This window comes from Sapajus apella, unplaced genomic scaffold, assembly GCF_009761245.1.
Source record: "Sapajus apella isolate SASKATOON/1434 unplaced genomic scaffold, GSC_monkey_1.0 scaffold16, whole genome shotgun sequence".
Taxonomy (NCBI): Eukaryota; Metazoa; Chordata; class Mammalia; order Primates; family Cebidae; genus Sapajus; species Sapajus apella.
In genome coordinates this window covers 23,040,157-23,062,808 of record NW_022436956.1, presented here as the reverse complement: position 1 = coordinate 23,062,808, position 22,652 = coordinate 23,040,157, and the positions used below count along the sequence as shown (strand labels likewise).

The 22,652-nt window shown below is 43.5% G+C and overlaps 2 protein-coding genes across 10 annotated transcripts in view; one reads left to right on the top strand and one right to left on the bottom strand.

The window, feature by feature from the left end:
• Positions 1 to 13,233, bottom strand: part of CRYAB (crystallin alpha B) — a 75,105-nt gene extending 61,872 nt beyond the window's left edge. For 2 of the 4 annotated variants that reach the window (XR_004270930.1, XR_004270929.1), the window contains exons 1-3: positions 12,359 to 13,233; positions 7,717 to 7,786; positions 7,394 to 7,493 (exon numbers count right to left, since the gene is read on the bottom strand). The gene's annotated coding sequence lies outside the window, so the exon portion shown is untranslated. Of the gene's footprint in view, positions 1 to 2,314; positions 3,166 to 7,393; positions 7,494 to 7,716; positions 7,787 to 12,358 lie in introns of those variants that run through there. The other 2 variants (XR_004270928.1, XR_004270931.1) reach the window with 2 other exon arrangements.
• DIXDC1 (DIX domain containing 1) overlaps positions 1 to 22,652 on the top strand; it is a 91,601-nt gene that overhangs the window by 42,104 nt on the left and 26,845 nt on the right. For 5 of the 6 annotated variants that reach the window (XM_032285574.1, XM_032285576.1, XM_032285573.1 and 2 more), the window contains 6 exons: positions 2,954 to 3,079; positions 9,089 to 9,320; positions 10,044 to 10,151; positions 15,912 to 16,024; positions 17,509 to 17,657; positions 20,939 to 21,028. In XM_032285574.1, coding sequence (XP_032141465.1) covers positions 2,954 to 3,079; positions 9,089 to 9,320; positions 10,044 to 10,151; positions 15,912 to 16,024; positions 17,509 to 17,657; positions 20,939 to 21,028 — 818 coding nt within the window. Of the gene's footprint in view, positions 1 to 2,953; positions 3,080 to 9,088; positions 9,321 to 10,043; positions 10,152 to 12,476; positions 12,955 to 15,911; positions 16,025 to 17,508; positions 17,658 to 20,938; positions 21,029 to 22,652 lie in introns of those variants that run through there. The other variant, XM_032285578.1, reaches the window with a different exon arrangement.

Here is a 22,652-nt window from a genome sequence, read left to right as displayed (position 1 = left end):
GCCAGGTAAAAGGAGGGGTGTTAACTGGCAAAAGGACCCTTCTACCATAATGCTTCATAAAAGGTTTTTTTCCTCTTGAAGCCCTGGGGTTGTTGCCAGTCATTCTTACTAGATGGTACCATAACCTTATTTCCATAGCATTTGTCCATATTATTTCTCTCATCAAATGGAAATTATGTGGCTATCATTCATTTACCTACCCTGTGTGGACTGAGCTCTTTTTTTTTTTTTCTTTTCTTCGAATCACCCTCCCTGGACTGAGCTCTTTAAGAGCAGGCATGGTATAATATTTTTCTATGTATATAAGCTTTTAACCAAGTGCACATAATAGATTATCAAAGATTTATTGTTATGTTAGCTGACTTTGCTTTGAGCTCTTGAGGGATATGGGGCCTGCAAGTTGTACGGAAGAAGCCAGGTTTGCAACAGGCAGCCCATCCATGAATACCTCACTAGGACAGTTTATGAATTCGTCAGGGTATTCATGTGTAATGACAATAATAATAGCTAATAATAGCAATGGTACTAGCAACTGCTAGGATTGAATACTTTCTATCTTGTTTAATTTCATTTAATCATCACATCTTTGGGAAACATAATATTATCCCCACTTTTAGGAAACACGCTTAAAAGAGAAGATTTATAAAAATAAATAAATTCATTGAGTACTTAGCATGAGTCAAACAAAATAGCTAAGCATGCTATTTTGATTTATTTATGACAGGTGTATAATATGACTACTACTATTTTATTCATTTTATGAGGCTTAGAGAGGCCAAGCAACTTTACAAAGTCACATAACTATAAGTGCCAAAGTAGCGGTACAAACCTAGCTCTATTTTAATTCCAAAGCCTCTTTTCAACATTTAATGTTTCATTTATTAGAATAGGTGAGACATGGACTAGTAGGAAATCCAGAGGTACAAAAGGATGTAAGGTCAAACCTTTTTTCCACTTATGTCTTCCCACCAGCTCCCCATTTTTCCTTCTAGAGGCAACTAGTGTTAGTAGTTTCTTGATTTCTTCCCAAAGAAAATTCCCATTCTATGTCTATACAAGTCATACTAATAGGTATTCTTATTTTTCCAAAACTAGGCTCTTTTTTTTCCCCATCGTACCCTTTCCCCACAAAACCCAGGTTTTTAAACACGACTTTCTTTCCTTCTTTTTTAAAATTTACTTTCAATTTGGGTTGTCACCAAAAACACAACTTTCTATTGTGACTTTGCGAGATAGAAAAACTCCTCACAAGATTTTGCCTATACTCACTGAATCCACTTCTTTATTTCCTATTCTTTCTTTAACCTGCCCTTAAGCTTTTGATCTCAGTCCACTGAAACCTTTCCTCAAGGTCATATCAAATCCAGTGGCCAGGCCTCAGACCTCATTTTATTCAACACAGCAGTACTTGACATAGTTGATAACACTCTTCTCTTCACAAACTTTCTTTACTTGACTTCCAGAATTCTATTAGCTTCTATTTTACTTCCTTCCTCACTGGCTTCTTTTATTTGTTTTGCTGGCTTTTCTTTTCCTTCTTGACCTCTAATGCTGGAGTGCTGTTTCTCTACTCCTAAGTGATGTCTTCCCAAATTTGTGTCTTTAGCCTTGAATTTTTCCTTGAGTTCTAGACATGAATATCCAACATCTCTACTTAGATGTCTAACATGCAACTCAAATTTCACATGTCCTAATCAGAAATTTGGCTGTCCTTCCCCCACCAATCTCTTTATTCTCCACGTTTCTTCATCTGAGTAACACACTGCATTATCATTTGCCTAGGTGTTAAAGCAGCACACTTAGAAGGTATCCTTAACTGTCCTTTTTCTCATATATCATATCGAATCCTTCATATGTGCTATCTGCTTTGTATTCACAATATACCTGATACCTAACTTCTCATCAGTCAGCTTCTTCCATTGTAGCCCAAATCACCATCATGTCTTGCCTTGACTATTTTCATCAACCTTCTGACTGATCTCCCTATTTCCTCTCTGCATAGTCTGTTTCCACACAGAGTCCATTTTATTTATTTATTTTTATTTTTGTAGAGACGGGGTTTTTACCATCTTGCCCAGGCTAGTCTTGAACTCCTGGACTCAGGTAATTCTCCTGCCTTGGTTTCCCAAAGTGCTAGGATTATGGGTGTGGGCATAAGCCATGATGCCCTGCCAATCAACTTTTAAAAACATGAACCAGATTATGTCACTCTTTTGTCTCAGACTCTCCATTGGCTGCTCATTACACTTAGGATAAAATTCAGGCTCTTTGCCCTTTCTTGTCCAGAAAGCCCTGCACGCCCTGGCCTTGCTTACCCCTCTAGCCTCTCCTAGGACTTGACTCCTAGCTCACTCCCCCAGCCACATTGCTCTTGCTATTCTTCAGGTAAGCTGAGCTTGGGGTTTGGTCCCTGTGGTTCCTCAGTCTAGAATGCTTCCTCCTCAAATCTTAACATGCTTTACTTTATTCAAGCTGCTGCCAAATGTATTATCAGAGAGACCATGGTCACTGCACTTTATTTTTCCGCAAGCACTTACTGCTACTATGAAATTATATTAAACGCTTACTTGTTAACTTGGCTGTTGTCTGCCACTCCTGCAGGTATAAATTCTATGAGGGAAAGGGACTTTATTGTTCTTGTTCTCTCCTGTTTCTCTGGTGCCCAGAACAGTGACTACTTGCCACTCAGTAGATGCTCAGTGAGTATTTGTTGACTGAATAAATGTATGCACAGCAACTTCACAGACCCCTAAGTATAAATTTGAAAGCCTTCTAAAAGGCTTTCATTTTCCTATTTCCCATCTAAATGACAAATACCAGGATTTAACTCATTTATATATTTATGTATAATGTTGGTGTTCACATCTAATCTTCCCTTCCTCTTTGTCTAGCTGCTATGAAACTTTGATAATATTCCTCCCTGTAACTGCCTATATTTTCTCGCTCCGAACAGCAGGAGAAAAGCTGAGTGGGGTACAGCTCAGTCCCAGTAACCAACAGGAGATGAAGAATAATGTGGAGAAAGTGCTGCAGTTTGTGGCCTCCAAAAAGATTCGTATGCACCAGACTTCAGCTAAAGGTCAGTGCCTCATCACATCGTTGGTGCAGGAGTATACTCAATGTTAACCAGCGAGTACCAGCCTCAGGAAAATCCTTGGTTGTAACCTGGGGGGAGATAGAAAGTCTCCATTCATTTTATTTTATTTTTATTTTAGTGTTTTTTTTTTTTTGAGATGAAGTTTCACTCTTGTTGCCCAGGCTGGAGTGCAATGGCACGATCTTGGCTCACTGCAGCCCGTGCCTCCTGGGTTCAAGTGATTCTCCTGCCTTAGCCTCCCAAGTAGCTGGGATTATACACATGTGCCACCATGCCTGGCTAATTTTGTATTTTTAGTAGAGATGGGGTTTCACCATGTTGGTCAAGCTGGTCTCGAACTCCTGCCCTCAAGTGATCTGCCCACCTCGCCTTGGCCTCCCAAGGTGCTGGGATTACAGGTGTGGGCCACTGTGCCCAGCCATTCATTTTAATTGAGTACAGACTTGCTTGAGTGTATGAAGGCAAATTAGTGGCTAGAGAAGAAATTATGGCCAGGCATGGTGGCTCACACCTGTAATTCCAGCCCTGGGGCTAAGGCAGGAGGATCACTTGAGCCTAGGAGTTTGAGGTCACCCTGGGCAACATAGTGAGATTTTTGTCTCTATTTTTTAAAAAAGAGAGAAGAAATTACAATATTGGGATATTAATTTTAGAATTTCTCATTTAAGTTATCAAAAATGAAGATTCCATTTTTTTAAGTTCCTTGGGTTTTGTGACCAAATATTACTTAAGATACTCATAGCCTACTTTTTTTCCACCCAGTTTTTTTTAGAAGGGAAATATTTCATAGCCCTTTTTTTGGATACCATAGAACATTCTAGGCAGGATGAAAGCAGCTCTGTGACCTCTGTATCTGCCCTCTTCTGTACTGGCACGGCCCAGATGGGTTTGCAGGGCTATTTTGAGCCTAGGCTTCAAGGAAGGTACAATGTAGGTGTTCTTAGAGAGCATAGGCTCCCTAGTTTTCTTGCTGTTTCTCAAGAATTGACTATAGATCTGGTTCTGTTTCAGCATCAGTTCCTGGGTCTGATTGCCTGTGGATCTGATGACAATAGGGGCAGAAGGGCTCATGTTGGATTATTGGTGTTCTCTGTGTTTAGGTAATTTAGGTAAGGCTAATACTGATCATTGAGAGCATCTTGTAGAAGGTATCAAGTAATCCTTCACCATTCCTACTCAACATAGTACTGGGAGCTGTAGCCAGAGCAATCAAGCAAGAGAAAGAAATAAAAGGCATCCAAATAGGAGAAGAAAAAGTCAAACTATCTCTCTTCACCAATGATATGATTCTATAACTAGAAAACCCTAAAGGCTCTGCCAAAAGGCTCCTAGAACTGATAAACAACTTGAGTAAAGTTTCAGGATGCAAAATCAGTGTGCAAAAGTCAGTAACATTTATTTTATTTTATTTTTCGAGATGGAGTTTTGCTTCATCACCCAGGCTGGAGTTCAGTGTCTTGATCTCAACTCACTGCAACCTCTGCCACCTCGTTTCAAGTGATTCTCCTACCTCAGCCTCCTGAGTAGCTGGGACTACAGGCGTATACCACCATGCCTGGCTTATTTTTGTAGAGACAGGGTTTCATCATGTTGGCCAATGTGGTCTTGAACTCCTGACCTCAAGTGATCCACCTGCCTCAGCCTCCCAAAGTGCTGGGATTACAGGTGTGAGTGCCACTATGCCTGGCCAAGATCAGTAGCATTTCTATACACCAATAACACTCTACCTGAGAGACTAAATTATGAACACAATCCCATTTACAATGACCACACACAAAAAAGAAATATCTAGGAATACATCTAACCAAAGAGGTGAAAGATCTCTATAAGGAGAACTACAAAACACTGCTGTAAGAAATCAGAGGCGACACAGATAAGTGGATTAGAAGAATCAATATCATTAAAATGGCCACAGCTTCCAAAGCATTTTACAGATTTAGTGTTATTTCTATCAAATTACCAATGTTATTTTTCACAGAATTAGAAAAAACTATCCTAAAATTCACATGGAACCAAAAAAGAGCTTGAATAGCCAAAACAATCTTAAGCAAAATTAACAAACCTGGGCTTGGCACAGTGGCTTATGCCTGTAATCCCAGCATTTTGGTAGACTGAGGCGGGCGGATCGCTTAAGTTCAGGAGTTCAGGCCAGCCTGGTCAACATGGTGAAACCTCATCTCTACTAAAAATACAAAAGTTAGTCAGGTGTGGTGGTGCATCCCTGTAGTCCCAGCTATTCAGGAGGCTGAGACAGGCTTGAACCTGGGAGGCCGAGGTTGCAGTGAGCCAAGATCGTGCCACTGCACTCCAGCCTAGGCAACAGAGTGAGACTCCATCTCAAATTAAATTAAATTAAAAAGTAAAAAAAAAAGCTACAAATCGGAGTGTCACATTACCTGACTTCAAACTATACTACAAGGCCACGGTAACCAAAACAACGTGGTACTGGTATAAAAACAGACACATAGACCAATGGAACAGGCTAGAGAACCCAGAAATAAAGTTCCACACCTACAACCATGTGATCTTTGACAATCTCAACAAAAATAAGCCACAAAGAAAAGACTCCCTATTCTATAAATGGTGCTGGGATAACTGGCTAGCCATATGCAGAAGAATGAAACTAGATCCCTGTCTATCACCATGTATAAAAATTAACTCAAGATGGAATAAAGATATAAATGTAAGACCTTGAACTGTAACAATTGCAGAAGAAAGGCTAGTAAATAACCCTTCTTGATATTGGCCTTGGCAAAGGATTTATGACTAAGTCCTCAAAGCAATGGCAGCATAAACAAAAATTGATAATTGGTACCTAATTAAACTAAAGAGCTTCTGCATAGCAAGAGAAACTGTCAAGGGAACAAACAGATAACCTATAGAATGGGAGGAAATATTCATAAACTGTGAATCCAACAAAGGTCTAATATCCAGAATCTATAGGGAATTTTCAACAAGCAAAAACAAATAACCCTTTAAAAAGTGGGCAAAGGACATGAACAGATACTACTCAAAAGAAGACACAGAGTGGCCAACAAACATATGAAGAAAAGCTCATCATCACTAATCAGAGAAATGCAAATCAAAACCACAATGAGATACTATCTCATCCAGTCAGGATGGCTTTTGTTAAAAAGTAAAAAAAAAAGCAGATGTTGGGCTGGGACTGGTGGCTCATGCCTGTAATCCCAGCACTTTGGGAGGCCAAGGTTGGTGGATCACAAGGTCAGGAGATCAAGACCATCCAGGCCAACACGGTGAAACTCTGTCTCTAGTAAAAATACAAAAAAAATTAGCTGGGTGTGGCAGCACATGCCTGTAGTCCCAGCTACTTGGGAGACTGAGGCAGGAGAATTGCTTGAACCCAGGAGGTGGAGATTGCAGTGAGCCCAAATTGCATCACTGCACTACAGCCTGGGCAACAGTGTGGGACTCTGTCTCAAAAAACAAAAACAAAAATAACAGATGTTGGCAAGGTTGTGGAGAAAAGGGGTCACATATATTGTTGGTGGGACTGGAACTTTGTCCAGCCACTGTGGAAAGCAGTTTGGAGATTTCTCGGAGAACTATAGCAATCCCCCTACTGGGTATATACCTAAATGAAAATAAATCATTCTACCAAAAGGACACATGCACCTGTATGTTCATCACAGCACCATTCACAATAGCAAAACCGTGGAATCAACTCAAGTGCCCATCAACAGAGGAGTGGATAAAAAAAAATGGTATATATATACCATAGGATACTATGCAGCCATAAAAAAATAAAATCATGTCCCATGTCCTTTGCTGCTGCATGGATGCAGCTGGAGCCCATTATCCTAAGCAAACTAATGCAGAACCAGAAAACCAAATACTATGTGTTCTTACTTATAATTGGGAACTAAACATTGGGTGCACATTGGGACATAAAGAATAGAACAGTAGAAACTGGGGACTACTAGAGTAGGGAGAGAAGGAGGGAGGAAGGGCTGCAAACTACCTGCTGGGTACTGTGCTCACTATCTGCCTGATGGGTTCAATCATACCCCAGACCTCAGCATCACACAATATACCTCTGTAACAAACCTGCATGTGTACCACCTCCTTCTAAAACAAAAGGTGAGAAAGAAAAAACAAACAAAAATCATCCTTTTCCAAGTCTTACGTATTTAAAGGCTACAAAGCTAAAAAAAAAAAAAAAAGAAAACAAAATGTTACCCATTTCCTTACATTGACTTTCACCAGACTTATCATACTGCTTTCTGCCTACATTCCTCTTTTATTTCTAGGGCAAAATTTAGAGTTTCACAATACCTCTGATCTGGTTCCCATGTGGAGTGGGCTTGGGGATCTGGCCCATTAAAGTCAGCTATTTTGAGGGAACACTGCCATTTAGGACATCATTATCGTTTACCTGGAGAAGTGTTAACAGTCTGTGGGAGTTAGTCCTGTGGCACTGATTTTTGTCCCCCTCTCATCTGCTTTGTACGCTGCAGTCAGAATGATCTTTCTAAGAGTACATATACTCATGCCACTCCTCCATATCTGAGGACCCTTAGGATAAAATCCAGAGTCCTTCCTGTGGCCTACCATGCCCTGTGTGACCCACCCCCTGATTCACCCCCGTGCTGCCTCACCTTTCCCTCTCTCCTCCTGCATTCTGGGCTCTGGGTATGCTGAACTTCTTTCACTTCCTCCACCACAGTGCTGTGCCACAGAAATATAATAAAAGTCACATAGGTAACTTAAGAGTTTCTAATAGCATGCCAGGCGCAATGGCTCAATGGCCTGTAATCCCGGCACTTTGGGAGGCTGAGGCGGGTGGATCACTTGAGGTCAGGAGTTCAAGACCAGCCTGGCCAACATGGTGAAACCCTGTCTCTGCTAAAAATACAAACATTAGCTGGGTGTGGTGATGGGTGCTTTTAATCCCAGCTACTTGGGAGGCTGAGGCAGGAGAATTGCTTGAACCCAGGAGGTAGAGATTGCAGTGAGCCAAGATTGTGCCATTGCACCCCAGCCTGCGCAGCAGAGTGAGACTCTGTCTCAAAAAATAAAAAGTGTTGCCAGGCGCAGTGGCTCACTCCTGTAATCCTAGCACTTTGGGAGGCCGAGGTGGGCAGATCACGAGGTCAAGAGATCAAGACCATCCTGGCCAACATGGTGAAACCCCATCTCCACTAAACATACAAAAATTAGGTGGGCATGGTGGCATGTGCCTGTAGTCCCAGCTATGTGGGAGGCTGAGGCAGGAGAATCGCTTGAACCCGAGAGGCGGAGGTTGCAGTGAGCCGAGATTGCACCACTGCACTCTAGTCTGGTGACAGAGTGAGACTCCATCTCAAAAAATAAAATGAATAAATAAAAATAAAAAGAGTTTCTAATAGCCACATCATAAAAAAAGAGATGAGATTAATTTTAATAATATTTTATTTAACTCTATCTCCATTTCACCATGAAATCAATATAAAAAGTTAACGAGATGTTTTGCATTTGGGGGGCACGTGTATATGCTAAGTAAATACTACACTTAGAGCACATTTCATTTCAGACTAAGGACTTTTTAAGTGCTTGATAGCTACAGGTGGCTGATGATTCCCACATTGGATAGCACAGTTCTAATATATCATGCTCTCTCCCACTTCAAGACGTTCACACCTGCTATTCCCTCTTCCTGGAATACTCTTTGTCTTTCTGTTATCTAATGTACCACTCTTCATTAATCAAGTCTCAGTTTAGAACCCACTTCCTCTAGGAATCCTTCTCTGAGCCGTCTAGATAAGGTGTCTCTACTCTGACCTCCCAAAGAATCCCGTACTTATCAAAACATGTGATCTTACTTTATTGTCATTGTTCTTACATATTCTGTCTCCCTGGTTGCACAGAGCTTTGTGAGGACTGAGACCCTGACTGCCTTGCTTACCTGTATCACTAGCAATGTGTATTAAATGCATAAGTCCTTAGCTTTTGCCCCCCTCTTAGGATCTCTTGGTCTGTTTTGTCCTTCAGATATTGTGGACGGAAACCTGAAGTCTATCATGAGGCTGGTCCTTGCCTTGGCAGCTCATTTCAAACCTGGCTCTAATAGGACGGTGAACCAAGGACAGGACTCCAGAGCCCCTCTGCAAAGTCACCAACCACACTGTGCCACTGCTGTTGCCCAGGGAGCAGCTGCTGCTCTGGCCGATGTGTGTCATGACATGTCCCGATCAGGACGGGATGTCTTTCGATACAGACAGAGGTAAGGGTAGAAATACGGGGATGGGAACTGATCCCTCTTTCTGATATTTCTTCTGTTAGATGATACAGTGCGGTAGATAGAAATGTCACCTATAAAAAATAAATAAAAAGAAAAAAAGAAAAAAAATGCTCTAGCATCTGTGTCCTAATATAAATTACATTTAAAAAAAAAAAGGAAAAAAAAGAAATGTCACCCAGCCACACATTGCAGAAAAGAACATGGAGTGGAGGTAGGGAGGCCACTCTCAAAAGAGAAAAGCCTTTTCTTTGAGATGTTTATTTTTATTTTGCATTTAGCAGAAAGTAAAGGAATCTTATGTGTAAGTTTTTGCTCTGGTGCCCAAAATTTAAATATGTGCCTTTGGCAGAGTGTGTTTTCTTCACTGGGAGGTACGTGGGAAGAATGTTCCAGTTCATCTAGGGGAAGCTCTGCCCTGGAATGTACTCAAAGGTCAGGCTGTCCTAGGGAGTCATGGCAGAAAAAAATACTTTGTGGGTTTTGTATCTGCTAAGAGAGAGCAGGACCCTGAAGTATTGCAGAGATTGGTGAATTACTTGTTTTTGTGTCTGCCTTTCCAGCTAGGTACCAAGTGTCTTTGAGGCAGGGTTTTGTCTTAGTCATCTTATGTATACTGCTCTCAGAGTGGCAGTTTGTCTGTGCTTGCTGAGTTGATCTGATCTGAAGGGCTGACATGCTCCCTTTGCTGGTGTCCTCTGACTTTAGGAACAGCAGCATGGATGAGGAAATTGAGAATCCATACTGGAGCGTGCGGGCCCTGGTGCAGCAGTATGAAGGGCAACAAAAGTCTCCATCTGAATCCAGCTGCTCCAGGTAACTGTGGCCTCTGAAAGCTGAATTCTTGGGAATTCTTGGAGTTCTCGACTTCAAGTAACAATACAACAAGCAAAAAGTCACCTAAGCCCTTTTTCTCTCCCCAGTTTATGTTTGGCTTTAAAGGGATACCCCTTGGCAGTGCTTTGTGGGTTTGTGCTGGTAGGAGGGGAGGAAGGTAGGGTGGGGTGGTGGTATATTTTCCACAAATGGAATCTGTGCAGTTCCAGTGCCAGTGCTTAGCTGTGACCACATCGGGGATGAGTGGAACCTGTCAGGGCCCAGTCCAGTGGTTCTGACATTTGCATATCTGGTACCAGCGTTTATGATAGCCAATTCCATTGTGCTGTCCTTGAGCCTAAGTGTAACTCTTAAGTTATGGCCTGAAAAGCCCATTTAAAGCTCATAGAAAAGAAGAAATTGAGCAGAGGTGTCTTAGAGCATTACAGTGTTTCCGACTCTACAGGAAGTGTGGCTAATTAGTATGCATTTGAGTGAGCTATGATGTTTGCAACTCTAGCCGAAAGCTGTCTGTATCCCTTAGAGCCAAGTACAGAGACCAAAACAGGATACAGTGCCCTAATGAAAACTTTATCGGTGGCAGAAAAAGATTACTTTCCTGGCTCATGTAAATCATGCTCCTATAAACACTCCCCAGATCATGTTTTACTAATTTCATTTTGTTGCTGAATCATAATTTATGCTCTAATGACCTTTTATTTCCTATCCCAACCTGGTGTAATCTGATCTATTTAGGGCTAATTATTCCTTACGTTGTATGTATTTTGTGTTTTTCTTTTCTTCCTCATTTTTTTCCTCATAAAATTCCATCCTATTTTGATGCACCATTTCCTAATTTATTGAGGTCATATGGCACTCTTTCTAGTATTTTAATATACTGATAACTTTACTAACTTTTTACCTTTTACATTTAATAGGTGTGCTTTTTTATTTATAAAATTCACATAACATAAAATTAACCATTAAACATTATAAAGTGTACAATTCAGTGGCATTTAGTATCTTCATAATGTGGTGCGACCATCACCTCTATCCACACAGAAGACATCTTCATCACCCCCAAAAGGAAGCCCTGTGCCCATTAAGCAGCAGGTGTGCTTTTAATGAGAATCTAAATCATTTCTTCCTTGCTTGCTGCTTAGGTTATCACTTGGAGCAGAATTACAGGATGTTTTGTTGTGTAATGAGATCTATTGCTTTCTGCACCTCTGCAGGCCTTTCATTCTTCTAAACCTGATAGTGCCTGCTAGAGTTGGGGGATAGGAGGAAGAGTGGATTTCTTCCTGAGAGCACCTGCTTTCTCCTCCAGGGCAGGAGGACTGAGGGGAGGGCTATGAGACTGGGTGGGGGACCCACTGGCTATCAGGCTGCAGTGAGCTAATAGTGACAGTTTTCTAGGAGAGGGGTCAGAGAAGAATTGTTTGCTTTACCTTGTTTTTTACTAGTCGATTTTGCCATTTTCTTCTAATGCTGACCCCTCGTTCAGCTCTTTGGCATGCTCGTTTAGTAGCTGCCTTTTGCTCAGTGGGCCCCCAGGGAAGGAAGAGGCTTCCTGTGACTATCCGGAACCCAGCAGATTCCTGCACATTCTGAGCCCTTGCCCCCACCCCGGGAGCCCACTTCGTGGCTCTTTGACCCATGAAGAGCCCAGGAGTCCCCAGATGTGGCCTGTTCAGGATGGGAGTGGCTCAGAAAGGACAGTCCCTGGGTGTCTCATCCCCTGCCACTGCTCCTCGGGAGACGCCCTGGGGAAGCCCTGCCAGCCTGTTGCTCTGAAAACCACATACCAGCCTCTCACTGTAGCCAAGCGGAATGATCCTGAGTTGGTTAAAAAGAACACACGAAACGCCAGAAGGGAAGGTGGGAGGGGATAGGTGCTAGGCAGGTTTCCTGGGGAGCACTGGAGTCTCCATCCTGAGGAGCTGCCAGAGCCCCTTGCGGGCCTGACCTGTCCGACCTCGCCTCCACGAAGGGAAGGCTCAGAGTGGAGAATGCAGCGTTTTCGGTGCCGGGCTCCCCAGTACCCAGACCACCAGAACCCTCCTCGGAATTCTGCCTTTCCGCAGCCCTTCCCCTCCCTATCCTGGGGCTCCCAGTCTCTCCTCTCAGCATCCCCCAACCCCTCGTCGACGCCCCCACGCCCACCTCCACCCCGCCCAGCCCCGCCCCCGGCTCGCACCCCTTACCTCCGCCCAGAGCGGTCGGTTGGCCAGCCCAGCGGAGCTGGCTTGGATCGGAGCCCGGCCGCCTCGCGGCTGGTGACAGCCCCGGGAGGCAGCAGAGGGAGGGGCGGGGAGGGATCCGGAAGGTGTCGCGGAGCGGGATCGCCGCTGGGGACTTGAGGCGCAGCCTGCGCCGCCGGGAGCCTCCCTCCCAGTGGCAAATGGGGTGAGATGCCTCCGCCTGGGGGGATGCCGGGCACCGTGCGTCCGCGGAGGCCAAGATGCAGAGGCCAGGGGCCGGCAGCCTGCGAGGGGTGGCAGCTTCCGCCGGGGCCGGGCCGCAGCAGAGTCTGAGCGCCCGGGACGGCGCGCTTCAGAGCCGGGAGCATCCTCGTCGCTGGGGCCGAGACGCCGCCGCTGCCGTTCCCACTTTCTCCCGCGAGCCGGGCGAGTAGCTCCGCTAGCTGGCCTTCCCGTGGAGGCGTTTTCCAGCCCCAGCGCGGGGAGACATGCCTGAATTTGGGAGTGATGTGACTCTCAGCCTCCCACTTCACCCGGGGACACAGGCTTGCTGAAACCCAAGACAGGAGGGGGACCATGGGAGGGACACAAGTCAAATGGTGAGCTGAAGCCACTCTGGCTTTGAAAGCGGGGGGCCTGGGTGGGAGCAGGGGCAGGGCTGAAGGATGCTTTTGGCCGGAGACAGGTGGTGAGGGGGTGGCGGGAGCACTACGTTGGGAGACAGGCTGCTGACCAGGGGTTATCACTATAAAATACGGTGGGCTTAGTAAGTGGAGCCAGCATGGGGGAAGGAGGAGTAGCCCTTGGCCCTGCCAGGGTCTCTGTTGGGGGAGGGCACTTCCTGAGGATACAGGACTCTTCCTTATTGCCTATTATCCATTTAAAAAATTAATTTGACTGGGATTTGGCAGTATCTTTGCTGCGGGATTGCTTGTCTGATAAATTAAGATAGAAGACCTATTAGACCTGTGGGAATTAAGAAATGTATCAGCCCAGACCTGATCAGTCGTTCTCTGACCTCAGAGAGGATTATGATGATAAGTAGGGGATTACTTGTTTATAAAATAGGACTTTTAAGCTAATCAGGGAGGAGCCTGTCATATACATAATTAATTAGCATTAAAATATTTTTCTCTGACCTGGGACAGAGGATTTAATGCATCTTCCTCCTCCATGAGGTACTTCTTAGGGAGGCAGCAGGGTGCCTGCTCTAACATGTGCCTCGGGAGTTTCCTGCCTGAGGTCCTTTATATCTCCACTTGGCCATCGAGTTTCTTGGTCTTACCTCTCTGTGGCCTCACATTGGCAGCCTCAATTCAAGAAAGAGAAATGTTGTTTTCCTTTGACTGCTCTGCCACTCCCCCAGCGGGGCTGGATATCCAGACATCCGCCTCCTTCTGCCCTTATATGGGAGACAACTCTGTTAGGAGGGAGAAGGAGCTGAGCATGCGTCTGTGCTTTTAGGAAAGCAGTTTTCTAGCACCCTGGGTTCACACTGCACCCTCCTCCCCGACTCCATCTCACATATACCAACTGTGGTCCAGCAAAGGCAGACAGTGGAACATGTCATCCATAGCACCTTGTCAGATGAGAAAGTGTTGTTTTCTTATTTCTCAGAGATGAGCAGCTCTTGCAGGCCGCTTTCTACGCTTGGATTCCCATTTCTGTAAGAAGGTAAATGCTGAAGCCTGAGCAGTCACAAGTCTATTCTCCTGGTGAATGACGTAGTACCCTTGGATGAGAGCTTTTCAAGCAGCTAATTCATGTTGCCCTGGAAGTCAAGATTGCCTAAGTGGTGAAAGATGAATGAGAAAGTTCTAGAAAGTAGTTGCTATTTCAGAATATCACTTCTTGCCTCTCCCCACCCCTCCTGCCTGTTTGGGTTATAAATCTATAGATATGGCTAAGCAACTTTGTTTAATTTGCGATTTCAATTTAAAAGCTTTACAATGTTTTCTGTGGTTGTAAGAGGAAGAGAATGTATTTCCAGTTGAGGTCATTCCCACCAAAGCCCTTAAAATACTGGCAATCAGGAGGATGAGACACTAGTCCTCAGGCTGCCTCACTGCTTTTGAAGTGCCTGGCTACCTCCACTGTGCCTGGCTCTTGTTTTTTACTGGATTCTAGGAAGACGAAATGTTAACTCCTGATCGTGGTTGTGAGGATTCGCTTGGGAGACTTCAGGGGCACATTAAGTGGGTCAGTGAATCCTAGCCACTTTCACTGTTGTCTGGGTGATGGATTTGGAAAGAATTCCTGAGAGGGGGCTGGGCCTGGAGACCCCTCAGCCCCTGAGATTGTTTCAGTGCTGATGTTCTCAAGGTGCAGTGCAAAGAGAAATGGCTCATTACTCCTTTTCCCTGTCAGATGGGAGCACCAGCCTCACATTCCCATCTTGTCTTGTAGATTTGCTGTTGTTTTAGAGATTTAAAATTCCAATTCCCTGATAATCAGCATCGTTCCCTCCAAGGCTAGTAGTTATATCCGAACTTAAGGGGCAGGTATGGTGGCCCATGCCTATAATACCAGTACTTTGAGAGGCCGAGGAGAGAGGATTGCTTGAGCCCAGGAGTTTGAGACCAGCCTGGGCAACATGGGGAGATCCTGTCTCTACAAAATAATCAAAAAATTACCTGGGCATCATATGCAGCTGTAGTCCTAGCTGCTCGGGAGGCTGAGGCAGGAGATTTGCTGAAGCCCGTGAGCTTGAGGCTGCAGTGAGCTGTGATGGAGCCACTGCATTCCAACCTGAGAAACAGAGTGAGACCCTGTCTCAAAAAAATAAAACAAAACAAAACCTTAAGAATTGTTGAGAAGATTTTGAGGACAATTTCAAAGTATTGTGTCAGAAATATAAATAACTCTTTGATAGGAATAAATCAAGTAAACCCTTACTCTAATATCCCTAGCAGTCTTTCCCCTTTTGACCTATTGCCTTCCCCTTGTCATGCTCTAGCTCAATTATTGATCTGTAACTGCTCCTCTGCCCAGCCTGCCAATGTACCGCCTCCAGTAACTTTTCCCCTTGAACCACCCCCACCCTGTACTCTCCTTTGTGATTAGCTCAGAGCTGATCTGTCATGATAACTTGGCTGGTATTGCCTGTATCTGTGAGAGATCAGTGTATTGGAAATAAAATTTCCTTCTAGCTCCAAAAGCTACTAGACACAGACTGGCATCAATCTTTGAACGTGGGCCCAGGGATGGTGATGACAGAGGTGGTAGGAGGTAAAACAAAACAAAACCTCAAGTTCATTGAATGCTAGATTACCCATCATTTTGGTAAATCTCTTCTCAAAGAATTAGGCTTAAAGGCATCCTTGTTGTGGAAAGACCTTATAGGACTGGGTCATTCCTTTATTCAGTATTAATTTCATTCATTCAAAAAGTTAATCATTAAATAAATATTTTATTTTCCGTGGGCCAAGTATTGTGTTAGCCATGGAGGAGTAAGATGAATAAGAACATGTCCCTGGTCTCAGAAATAAATTATGAAAGCTGCTTTCTGAACAATTCTTCATAATAATAGTTTTTCCTCCTTTTTCTTCAATGACAGCCTGACTTCACCCAGTCCAATCCACAGTGCAAAGAGCGAGTCCATTATAACCCAGTCAGAAGAGAAGGCAGATTTTGTGATTATTCCCTCTGAAGGAATAGAGAACAGAACAGGTACTGTCTCTCTGCCTGCCTGGGTTGGTTCAAGGAATCGCCAGCTTGAAGAATTTAGAGGTCCCAACCACCTATAAGCCCCCTGGCCTTCCCCATCTCCATGGTCTGTGCATGCAGGGTCAGTGCTAGAGGGCTCTAATGACTTTGAGCCAATTAATGTGGTTATCCTCTTGCAGAATGTCATTTCTGATGTCCTAGCTGTCAAAAATCTTGCGGCAGCATAGACAGGCCCTTTCTTAGCTGGCTGCCTATGAATTAGGAAATGACTTTGGGGCAGTCAAAAGCCTTACTCAAGTACACACTTTTATTTTTCCTATCTTATACAAATAATTGCAGTACTTACATAACTTAAATTGGTACCAGAAATACATTGTATGAGCTGAGGTGTCTGTGAGGACATAGAGAGTAGAGAGCAGGACTGTATTAGGCTTGGTATGAAGCTACAGACAGGACCATAAAGAGCTCCCTTTGTTTAGACTTTCATACTGTTTCAGTTGCTCTTTTTTCTTACATAGAGAGAGAAACATGTGAGAAGCAAGGTGCAAAACTTCTTAGAATTTTCTTTACCCACAAGAGTTGTACTGAAATAGAGGCCCTCAGAAGAAAAACTGGAATTGAATTCTTCCACATTCTGCTCCCCGTCTAACCCTGGCATTAGTACCAAAAAGTCAGTCATGTTGTTGATTCAAAACTCCAGGGGCTTTGGAGAGAGAGAGGGAGAGCATTTAATGAGTGCCTCTCTGGGCCAGGCACCAGCACATGCCCTGCACATAAGTTGACTTATTTAATCTTCACAGCAAACCAGAGAGGTTATTATACTTGTCTCATGAATGAAGAAACTCACTGAAAGAGTTTATGCCTTCCTGAATTCAAGAATGCATTTTAAATGGCTGTACATACAATTAGATAGTACAAAATAGACAAGGAAACCAGAGCACAGAGACCTTAAAGCTAGGAAAATAAAAGTGATATTAAACAGTGTGTGCAGCTGCGTTTTTATTTGTTTGTTTCCTGTGTGACTCACACAGTATTCTATATGAAAGCGGTCCAGTTATAACTGAGTTGTCAAAGGAACATTGAGTTGAGGTCTCCCCCGTAAAGCTTCAGAGTAACCAGTAAAATTTTGTTTTCACTGCATCTGACAGCTTCTCTCTTTGTACCTGGCAAAATCAGGCTCTGGGAATGCCAGTTCTAAGAATTAAGGGTAAAATCTGTGTGGCCCATACCGTACCAGTGGTAAAAGCGAATCTTACTACTTCCTGTTTTAAAAGAGGATAGATTGTTCTAGCACCAAGTGAGCCTGGGGCCTGAGTTCACAGCCAATTTATGCTTCACAACCCCACCTGGTGGAGAGTCCAGTCTGTGCTATGAAAACAGGTTCAGAATGCAGGTGACCTGAACCTGTGAATGCTATCCTGTGAACGCTTTCTGCCGAAAATCAGTTTTCTTCAATATGAACTGTACTCCCTCTTTTCATTTTGTAGAGGAGACAGATTCTCCATTATCTCGTGACTGGCGGCCAGGGAGCCCTGGAACCTATCTGGAGACCTCATGGGAAGAACAGCTGTTGGAACAACAAGAATATTTGGAAAAAGAAATGGAGGAAGCAAAGAAAATGATATCAGGACTACAGGTAGCTCTTTCCCTTGTAGTTTTCCCTTGTTATACCAATTGATTATTAAGTCACTAGCATCCATTGAAAATAAACTGATTTTAGTTTTGCAGGAGGTCAGAACTGAATGAGGAGATTAGATATAGGGAGTAGTATAGAAAGAGTAGAAAATTCTTTATATTTGAGTACTTTAAATGAACTTTGTGGGCTACTGTTCATAGCACAGCACTTAGGATTTCGGCAAGCCCAGGAGCCATTACTGACCCCTAGCAAGCCCTTATTCTTGACTCTCTGCTACACAGGTGGGCTTGTACCCCATATGTTGCTATAGACCTGCAATTGCAGCTTTAACCAAAGAATGGCACTGAATAGTCAGGGATTTTTTCCTAGAAATTCTCTAGCAGGAAGAGTGTAAGAGCCAATAATGCTGACAGGTTTCCATTTGAGTTTAGCTAAGGGATTTAGCACACTCCTAATACATGTGCAAATGGATGTCAAGGCGTAATGGTCAGGCAGAAGAGGTTTTTCCTTAAGCAACATTGCCCTTCAGTTTTTCCTATACCTGTAGTGCCAGCTCGGCAAATCTACCCCAGAGACTGACTGACCCACTTGACAGTTCCCACCCTCAGTGACCCCCTGGATTCCTGTCTTTGTGTGTCTGTGACTGTTTAGGGGAGCCCTTGTAGTGTGCTGATGACCCTGAAATTGCCTAGGAATATTCCTTTCTGTTTGTGCTGGGAACTGCAGTGCTTCAGAATTGTCAAATATTTATGGACACGTAAACAAAGCCCACATTATGTGTGTGGCTTTGGCAGCCGGCAGGCGGTGGAGAGCGTGCTCCCAGCTAGCCTGCAACAGGGTAGGGACTCAAAGGGTTCCTAAAGAAAAAAGGAGATTGGTGCTGCGGTGAAGCAGTTTGCATAATGTATGCCCCAGGAACGGAGAAGTGTGGGAGGAATGTTTCCTAAAGAAAGTTGTTGGTTTTCCTTCATTTGCTCTGTATTTTTAAAATGGCTGGCTTATGAGGCCTTTTAGATCTCTTTTCTGCCACTCCATTAACGAATACCTTCATGGAATGTTTTTGTGTGTGTTCTGTTTGCATAGGAAGTATGCCATGAAGAATTTAGGGATTATACCCAACCAGGTTGTTCCCAGGATAATTCGCATTATATGAACATAGATATTCATCAGTTTGGCTCTCAGTTTGTTTGCATTTCTTAGTCCGGGAGAAATTCGATGGCAGATTAGACAGAAAAAGAAGAGAACTGACAGGCAGAAAGTCAGCATCTTAATATTCCCTGCAAACAGAAGAGTTTTAATTCACAGCCACATGATCACAATGAGAATTCAGTTCCATTGTAGAATACAAAAGGGCTCACAGCATCCACTGGGCTTCTTAACTCTTTCACTGATTAACAAGTTGCATGCTAAGCCACATCCAAGGTTTCTGACCTATTAGTATTCCTTAGTTAGAACCCTTTGAACAGCTTGCAGTTATACTTGATATTTCCATAATGTTGAAATGCCCTGACCTCCCTGGGGTCCTGTAGCTTCTTATATATGTCTGTACCTGTTGCCATGACTCTGTGAGATAGCCAAATTCATTTGACTTACTCAAATTTTATTATTAGCTTTTGGTAGATCAACTGCTGTCTGGATTTTATTTTATTTATTGATTGATTGATTGAGATGGGAGTCTCGCTGTGTTACCCAGGCTGGAGTGCGGTGGCATGATTATGGCTCAATGCAGCCTTGGTCTCCTGGACTCAAGTGATCCTCCCACCTCAGCCTCTTGAGTAGCTGGGACCACATGCATGTGCTATCATGCCCAACTAATTTAAAATTTTTTTTATAAAGACAGAGTCCCACTATGTTGCCCAGGCTGGTCTCAAACTCCTAGGCTTAAGGGATCCTCCTGCCTCGGCCTCCCAAAGTTCTAGGATTATAGGTGTGAGCCACCTTGCCCAGCTGAATTTGTGTTATATTTACTGAAATAAGAAACAGCTTCTGTAACTCCCCTCTTTTGAATCAAGACAGAATTGATTCAGATATAAAATGGGGTCACATTTTTCAGTTTTTCACTGATCTGATGGATACCTGCAGGGACAGATCCAAGTTTTGTGAGTCCTGAAGTATATAATTTGTGTCTATGCAGGGGGGCTTCTTAAAGAATAAGATTATAAAGTTATGACTATAATAATTAGGTATAGGCCAGACATGGTGGCTCACACCTGTAATCCCAGCCCTTTGGGAGGCCAAGGCTGGCGGATTGCTTGAGATCACGAGTTTGAGACCAGCCTGGGCAATATGGCAAAACCCTGTCTCTACTAAAAATACAAAAATTAGCCAGATACAATGGCACATGCCTCTAATCCCAGCTACTTGGGAGACTGAGACATGAGAATTGCTTGAACCCTGGATTACAGTGAGCCAAAATCATATCACTGCACTCCAGCCTGGGTGACAAAGTGAGACTCTGTCTCCAATAATAATAATAACAATTAGGGGCCGGGCATGGTGGCTCACGCCTGTAATTCAAGCACTTTGGAGGTCAAGGTGGGCGGATCACGTGAGGTCGGGAGTTCAAGACCAGCCTGACCAACATGGTGAAACCCTGTCTTAATTAAAAAAAAAAAAAAAAAAAATTAGGTAGAGGACCATGGGAGAGGCAATACATGCGGGGGGCATAAAGCTGTAGATTTCTTAGCTTCATGGTAAATCTGCCTCCCCATTCCACCTACTTATATATTCTAATGAAAACAGCCTGGTATCAGGAGCTAAAATGAATGGGGACATCACTCTGCAAATGTTTTCCTTCTTGTTCTATACAAGTTGATTTAGGGAATAAAAATGCAGAATTATTAAACAAAAATCAAACCGGAATGCTCCAAATATATTCCAAATAATTCAATATAATACTCATTTCTAAGCTGTGATGAGTCTACACTGCTTTTAGATCGTTTTTTCTTTCTGGTAAAATTGAATTTGAGCAGCTCCAGTTTGAAATGTGTTGTATCTCTTTTGAAAGAAAGATTTGTTTTTAGATTTTCTTCTGGGGCCAAGGTACGTTGAAGGGGAGCAGTAGGGTATCCAGAGAGTTGAAAGAGCCAGAGCATGCGCTTGACGAAAGGAACTAGTCCCAGGGTGAGCAATGGGAAGTATCCAAGGAGCAAACATTACCAACAAAATTTCTTGAGGAAGCTGAGTTGTGATTTGAATTTGGGGTGAGCTTACGAAGCTCAGCTCAGGACTAAGTTATCTCATGGAGAGTTAGGTTTCTTTCTGCCTTTGTGGTTATACAGGCCTTACTCCTCAACGGATCCTTACCTGAAGATGAACAGGAGAGGCCCTTGGCCCTCTGTGAACCAGGTGTCAATCCTGAGGAACAACTGGTGAGCTCCATCTTTTGTGACTGGACACTAAATTTGTATGTATTTGACTTATATTTAGCACTTGACACTGCTGTTCATGCCTTCTTGAAATGCTATCTTCCTTGTTCAGTTCTCCTGGTTTTCATCCTATGTTTTTGACCATTGTTTCCTTCTTCATTCATTTAATAAACAAATATTTATTGAGTGCTGACTATATGCCAGGCACTATTTTAACATGCTGGAGATATGGTAGTAACAAAACACACCTAAGATCCTACCCTTATGGAATTTACATTCAAGTTCTCTTTGAAGCTTCTCTTTTTCTGCCTGTGCCTTAATGTTGGTGTTCCTCAGCATTCCAGCCTAGGTCCTCATGTGTCTTAAACATTCACCTGGGCAGTAGTATCTGCCTCCATTTCTTCACTCACTTCCCACTTGCTTCTCATGTATTTATTTCCAGCTCAGCTCTCACTGTGGATTTCTAGATTTATGTATGCAATATGCAACTGCCTACTTATTATCTCCACTTATAAGTCCCATAAGCATCTCAATTTCAGTGAGTCCTAAATTAAAGTTTTTCCATCCTCTGCCCAACCACCAAAGCTACTTGTCCTTTTGCATATCTATTTTGGATACCAAAATATGCCAAACAGAAATCTGGATATTATCCTTGAATCCTTTCTTACCCTTCCCTCTATATCCAATCAGTCACCAAGTTTTATCAGTTTACATTTCTGATTTCTTCATCCAGTTTTCTCCATTCTCACAGCCATTTAAAAATCAAGCCTCCATCCAGTATTCTATGAGTGGATCCCCTGGGGTCAGGAGTTCAAGATCAGCCTGGCCAACATGGTAAAATCCCATCTCTACTAAAAATACAAAAATTAGCCGGGCATGGTGGCTGACACATGTAGTCCCACCTACTTGGGAGGCTGAGGCAGGATAATTGCTTCAACCTGGGAGGCAGAGGTTTCAGTGAGCCGAGATCGCACCACTGCACTCCAGCATGGGTTACAGTGTGAGTCTGTCTCAGACAAACAAACAAACAAAAAGCCTCTATCCAGTATTCTAGCAGCCTTATAACTGGTTTTCCTGATTCCTCTCCTGTCTTCTTCTAATTCATTTTTTGTAAAACAGCAAGAGTAATTTGCCTTAAAGACAAAGTTCATTTTGTTACCCTTCTGCATAAAACTTTTCATTGATTCCCCATTGCCCTCACTGGCCTTTCATGACCTGGCCCTAATATTTCTTGCCAACTTCATCTCTTGCCGTTTCTTCTTCCCTTTTCCACACCCCTGCACCCAATCCCCTAATACTTATTCTTTTTTTTTTTTTTTTTTTTTGAGACAAAGTCTTGCCCTGTCGCCCAGTGGCACAGTCTTGGCTCACTGCAACCTCTGTCTCCCAGGTTCAAGTGATTCTCCTGCCTCAGCCTCCTGAGTAGCTGGGATTACAGGTGTGCACCACCATGTCTGGCTAATTTTTGTATTTTTAGTAGAGATGGGGTTTCACCATGTTGGCCAAGCTGGTCTGAAACACCTGACCTCAAGTGACTGCCTTGGCCTCCCAAAGTGCTGGGATTACAGGTTTGAGGAACCATGCCCAGCCCACCCATACTTATTCTAAGCTTTATCCATATAGGTCT